Source organism: Saccoglossus kowalevskii, chromosome 1 (assembly GCF_978046115.1).
Source record: "Saccoglossus kowalevskii chromosome 1, keSacKowa6.1, whole genome shotgun sequence".
Lineage (NCBI taxonomy): Eukaryota > Metazoa > Hemichordata > Enteropneusta > Harrimaniidae > Saccoglossus > Saccoglossus kowalevskii.
The window spans coordinates 27,786,525-27,792,682 of NC_140641.1; the positions used below are offsets into that span (position 1 = coordinate 27,786,525).

Genomic DNA, 6,158 nt, shown 5'->3' on the forward strand with positions numbered 1-6,158 from the left:
CTATTCTGTTCTTACAAAGAAAACCACAAAATAAATGTATACAGTTGCAGTCAACGGAGCTGTTCGTGAAACAAATGTGTTCGCAAAGGATTTTTAGCGGGCAGGCAAAATAAAACATCTTCAGGGGGAGGGCATTAAAAAGAGGGCAGGCAAGTTCCATTTTTAGATTGAGCGAGTAAGGGCAAAATGCAAAATTTTCCGCGGGCATCAACAACCAAATTGCCAAATGGGAGGAATGTTTAGACTGGCCAAAGCGGAATAGTCCAATGGCGCAAACTGCATGATAATATTCGCCCGAGGCAGACTGTGCCGTTCCATTTGTGGCACTTAGCACGTGATCAATTTGACTGAACGCCACCACCGATGACAATCTTCGCAAACAATGCCTGTATTGTGCAGTCCAGTGCACGTTAGTTTTTTGGAGAGGGCAATCTGATTAAATTAATCCTTCCTGGGTTTTCCTATATGCATACCCGTTTTGGCAAGTTGTTAGCACTGTTACTGGCGTCACGGTTCGTATATGAAAAATAAGCAGCGCTTATTGCGGGAGAGGTTATACACAAGACGGTATGAACTGGGTGGGAGAGAGTAGATACAACTGCGCGTCCACAGGGCAGGCAAAAAAACTGAGCGGGGAGAGGGCAGTGGGTAATAAAATTGAGTGGGGAGAAGGCAGCGGGGAACAAAAACTAAGCGGGGAGAGGGCAGTGGGAGCAAAACCGAGTGGGTAGAAAGCAGCGTGGAGCAAAAACTGAGCGGGGAGAGGGCAGTGGGAGCAAAAAACAGTGGGAGGGCAATTTAATTTGGTTGAGAGGGAAGGGAGTTGCGAACAGATTGACCTCTCTCCTCCAAATTAAAGTAAGCCTTAATAACGTTCATAAATTAGGTTACTGTTGACCAAACATAAATACCAACCATTTTTGCAAATTTACTCGTTGACTGCACCTGTGTATAGCCGTCCGAGAGTTGAGACCGACTGCTCGAATTGCGCCATATGTTCACGCATGCGCCGCGACACAAACGAGTTTCCATCGTGTCGTAAACACATGTATGTCACTACTACCTGGAAATACGAGTGTCCCACAAAACTCCAGTTTGTGAATATGTACAGTTGACTGTTGGACGTATAGTAAGGGCAACTCATTAAGAACACATTTTTCAAATTATTAGCGTGAAATGTGTAGAGACGCATGCAGTGAAATGCAGTTATCATGTAGACAGTATCGTAATATATGTTTTCACCATTAATCACAAATAAAGACATTAACACTGCACCATGACGTGATTTTTATTGATATTTTGTGTATTAGCAGAACCGTTTTGCTGTGTTTTTGTGGTTATCATAAATTCTATTTAAAGAATACGCGGCTATTTGACAGTTTAAACTATTCTAACCCAAACATATTATTGTGGTTTGGAGCAATTCATTGAACTGTTTAGAATGACAAAATTCTTTTGTTCATGGTCTGTTCTGCGTGAAGTGATTTCGTAGAAATTGTGCGTCGAATAATCTCCAGGCTTCATAGAATTCTATATTTAGCTGTCTTATATATTGTTGTTGAAAAGCTATATAAAGACAGACGTTACTTAAATATTGACTATATCCTAACTGTACCAGCGTACAACATAGATTTAGGTTCAAAATGGCGAATGCAGCAGAAATTTCCCTACCAGAATCGAGAGATGAATGCGGCCATTTTCACATGCAATTGCAGCTTTTCAACACGAGCAAAGCTCAGCTTACGACGCGAGTAGAGGACCAAATTAAGCATTTAGATCACTATGTTACAGGGACGATGCGTCACTGTGTGTACCATATGCTTGGATTACTGGTGTACTCACAGGGCAAGAAGGAGAAAGCGCTGAAACACTTCAAAGACGTGTTAAACGAGAATGGAAATAATTTAAACGCTCTAGCAAATTTGGAATATATCTACACTGAGCTTGGACGTGATGGCGAAGCTGGACGCTATCGTGAGATACTGGAGGAGTTTTTCACGAATGGAGAGGACAAGGAACAACTGGTAATATCAATTTCTGAAAAGGTAAGTAATACTGGGTGGGTCGGTTAAATGTATGTTCCGTAAAAGCAGCATGATTTCTTTACAATTTAAAGGACGGTGGTCGTCGCGCCACGCATGCGCGAGATATGGGTCTCATATAAACGAAGACGGCGACTTTGACTGTTGCGCAGTACAATCTGAGAGTTTACCAAGCTTTAATTGGGTAATTTTTTTGGTGATTTGAAAGTATTGAAAGAGTCACCGGCGGTAATTAGTGCAAGTGGCGCTAAAGTCAAAAAACGTACTCGTGATTTCATAAGAAAAGTGCATTGGATTATGGGCAAATCAATGTTTATCAACACAAATTTCATAAATGCGCGGCGCGATGACCACCGCCCTTTAATCTACAATAGCAATGTCGTGGCCATCTCTATACACATAATGTAGAGCTTAAAGGGCGGCAGTCGTCGCGCCGCGTCCTGTTCGATGTGGGACTCATAGCGACGTATACAACGCGTGTAAAATACATTGTTTATTTACATGAACTTCGAACACGCGCTGCGCGACGACCACCTCGCTTTAATTACGTATCTCATTTGTGACAATGTTATCTCAACTCTGAGCTCGAAATACGTTAAGAAGTGCAAACATATTATATCTGAATGTATGATGTCACGCTCTCGGTCGAACTGAAAGATTATGTTAATATAGTATTTTATTTTTATTTTTATGTAGGCATTTGCTTTAGCCTTCGATGCTTATGCTGACGACCGAGAGGAAATGAACTTACATGTACGATGTAAACAATCAAACGAGATGTACACATTTGCACTGGCAGAATCTGAGACGATTGAGGCACTACAAAATGAACGTTATAAATGGATGTTTCTGATGGCAAAGAACAGTTTCCGCGTGTTAAGCAGGACCAAAAATGATAAACAACGCCGATGGAACCTTCTAAACGATTCTCTTCCGAGACTAAAGCACGTTGTGACGACAGACAATTCCGATGACTACCACAAAGGCCAAGCATGGTGTCACATTGGAATGTTCCTGTATCACGGAAAGCCAGAGCTGGCTCAAAAAGGCAAACGGTTACTTGAAGATACTGATCTGTGGTCAAAATTTCAAAACCCGATGACGTGTTTTGAAGCTGCCGAAAAATATGGAGGGATTAATTACAAGATATTGACAAGAACGGCGAGATATATCAGCTTTCAAGAAAAGCAACATCGCAAGGCACTCTGTTTAGTAAACAGGTCATTGGATTTGAATCCAGATCCCAAGATCAGTTGGTTTGCCTACTCAACACGTGGGCAAATTTATTGCACAATGTATAAAGAACTTTCTCGTGGTTACCAAAGACGTAATAAATATGATGCACCAGATAAAGCGTTACTGGTGAAGGCAGCAGACGATCTTCGCAGATCGTTGAAAGGTATTTCAAGTCCCAAAAATGAAGCAGATTTGGCATACGCTTTGCTCCAACTTGGAGTTACACCATCCTACTTCAAGTTTGACGCATTCAGCCTAGCTGATACTGGTCGCATGGTGTCTGACACTGAGCAGATCAGCGAGGCAATGGAGTTGTTTGCTTCTGCGGCTACGAACGCCCCAAGTGACGCACGTTTTCGCAAGCAGTATGAGGAAACCTTTCATCTACTGGTCGCAAGTCTTTTCGCCAATCTAAATCAGGAAAACGATCAAGCTTCCGCTGAAACCATGGTTACCCGGATTTGTGATGTAATGACACGCCACAAAGATGTATATCAGCAAATTAAAAATAAGCAACCAACTTGCAAACTTCGATCATATTATCCAAATGAGCACCGCCGAATCTCGCGAGAACTGTTTCGTCAGCACCAGTGGGAACTATAAACAGATAAACATGGGTGTTTATTAAATTGCAGTTACATTGAGTTTCAATTACTTTTATAGAGGGAATAGCGTGTAAACATATGTTTAATAACTATGTTAGATACAGGGCGAATATACAACAAATTAAATTAAGGCTTGATTTTTAAAACGCAGTTTTTATTAAATAGTGCTTTGAATTGCTAATTATTATAATTTTAATTTCGAAAAGGTAACTATCAAGAGGACGTGTTCAGAGCATTGACAAGATACATGTAGAGCACATGTGTGCATTTCATCAAGACAGGAGTGTTTTTTTTTTAATTATTATCGAATCAATTATTAAATCAATTCTTTTATTCGCGGTGAGGATATAAATGAGTTGATCCACCCTTTGTCTGGACATTGATATATTTTCTATTATTTTAGACGTAGTTTACTATTTGCACGAAACGTATAGTAAATATTAAGCCTGTGTAACAGTTGGTATAGTCTACTGTAGAAATACTCACAGCAAATATGTAGTACATGTATATACTTAATTGACTTTACATTAGTTATAAACCCATTGTGTGTTGAAATTATGTCACAATAAATACTGTTCAGTGATATTTTTCCTACACAACGTGTCGCCACTGCCTTGCCCACACACGCAGACCGGGCAAATCACCTGAGTGGCACCGGCAAGTGAAGGTTATTAACATAAATTTGCCAATTTGAAATTATGTTATCTTATGGGTGTCCGTATATATATATATATATATATATATATATATATATATATATATATATATATATATATATATATATATATATATATATATATATATATTGATTTCTAACACCTAATTAGATAGGCAACATAAATACTTAAACCATGTGACAATCAAAGGAATTCAGCAAATAAAAACAAATACAGAATACGTGGAATGCTGACGGTTTAACTACAATTTATCACACTCTGTGGTAGTACATAGAATCAACAAATAGTTCACTACTTGCCCTTTGACAGCAGGCAACATTCACTTTAAATGACTTTTTAACAAAATTCGCCACGTTATCCAAATCTTGGTAGCAAATACAACCAATTGATATCTTGTATTGTATCGCAATATGAAAGACAACATTGTCCATTACAAAACAGCACATAAAGCAACTAATAAAACATACTTTCAGAATTTAAATCTACATTCTTTGTTTTTATGATAACGCTCTGGGTTAAAACATGAATCGAATAGGAAGAGTAATCTATTATTTACACGAATGTAGAAATAACTGGAACGTGCTTAATATCAAATAATATTTGTTTTCACTGGAAAAGAATTATTACATGCACAGCTCATAATTTAATTGTTCATGTAGCAGACAATTGACACGAACATTGTTCTTTGATTGACCTTTAAGTTTTATTACTGTGGTCCGATCGGGTTGACCATAGGCAACCCCAAATACACCAACAACGTAACAGTTGGACCTGTCTAGTATTGTCCAAGTTATTCGTAATAATTGTAATTTCAACTGGTTTCCATGACATGCCATACGCTATGTTAAATAACCCCTAGAGAAAAAAAACTGACACCACACTTTCGAGCCACATTCTACCCAGAGATGTACTAGAAGGTTCATTCTACCATTTTATTCAGTCAGACCTTAGATACAGTACCGGTTGCACAATCATCCAATTTCCAAGTTTTTGTTCCTGGACTATCAATTTTATTTAAAACACTAAGCAAGGTTCATGACCAGACATTTAACTTAAATATAAGCCTAACACATATAAATTGGGACTCCCTAAGTGGACAGACATACACAAAATATATATCGCATTCATTGTCAAAGCTATTGCACCAAGTTGACCTAGATGATAATGTATAAATATTGAAGCTGTATGGGTGACCTACCACTTGGATATTCTCATTAAACGTATTTAAGGTATCACCTTTAGAGGGCGATATTCCTGGTAACGCATCATAAATAAAAACGTGTATATAAAATTGGGGCATGGCACTGATTGGATGGTACCTGCTGGCAAGTCAATATTCAGACATTTAACATGGATACCATTAAATTTATTAAATGTATTGTATAGATGCCTGTGATTTAGACTTAACGACTTTGAGAAGCTGTAGTTCAACGATTTTACCTGTATCTAATAGGGATGACATTCTCTAAACCCTTTGTCGAAAAACTGGTCACTTTTCACACATAATGTCACACGTGAATATCAAAATGTTAAACAGGTGACCATTTGAAATTTTGGGGGGCATTTCAAGCAATGCAAATTAATTGTTCACCTCCTCA

General features: G+C 38.5%; 1 protein-coding gene across 1 annotated transcript; it reads left to right on the top strand.

Moving 5' to 3' along the window:
- Positions 1-1,611: 1,611 nt before the first annotated feature.
- LOC144356530 (tetratricopeptide repeat protein 22-like) lies at positions 1,612-4,482 on the top strand. The gene is made up of 2 exons (XM_085508644.1): positions 1,612-2,045; positions 2,739-4,482. The coding sequence occupies exons 1-2, from the start codon at positions 1,644-1,646 to the stop codon at positions 3,879-3,881; spliced, it is 1,545 nt and encodes a 514-aa protein (XP_085364770.1). The 5' UTR covers positions 1,612-1,643; the 3' UTR covers positions 3,882-4,482.
- Positions 4,483-6,158: the final 1,676 nt, after the last annotated feature.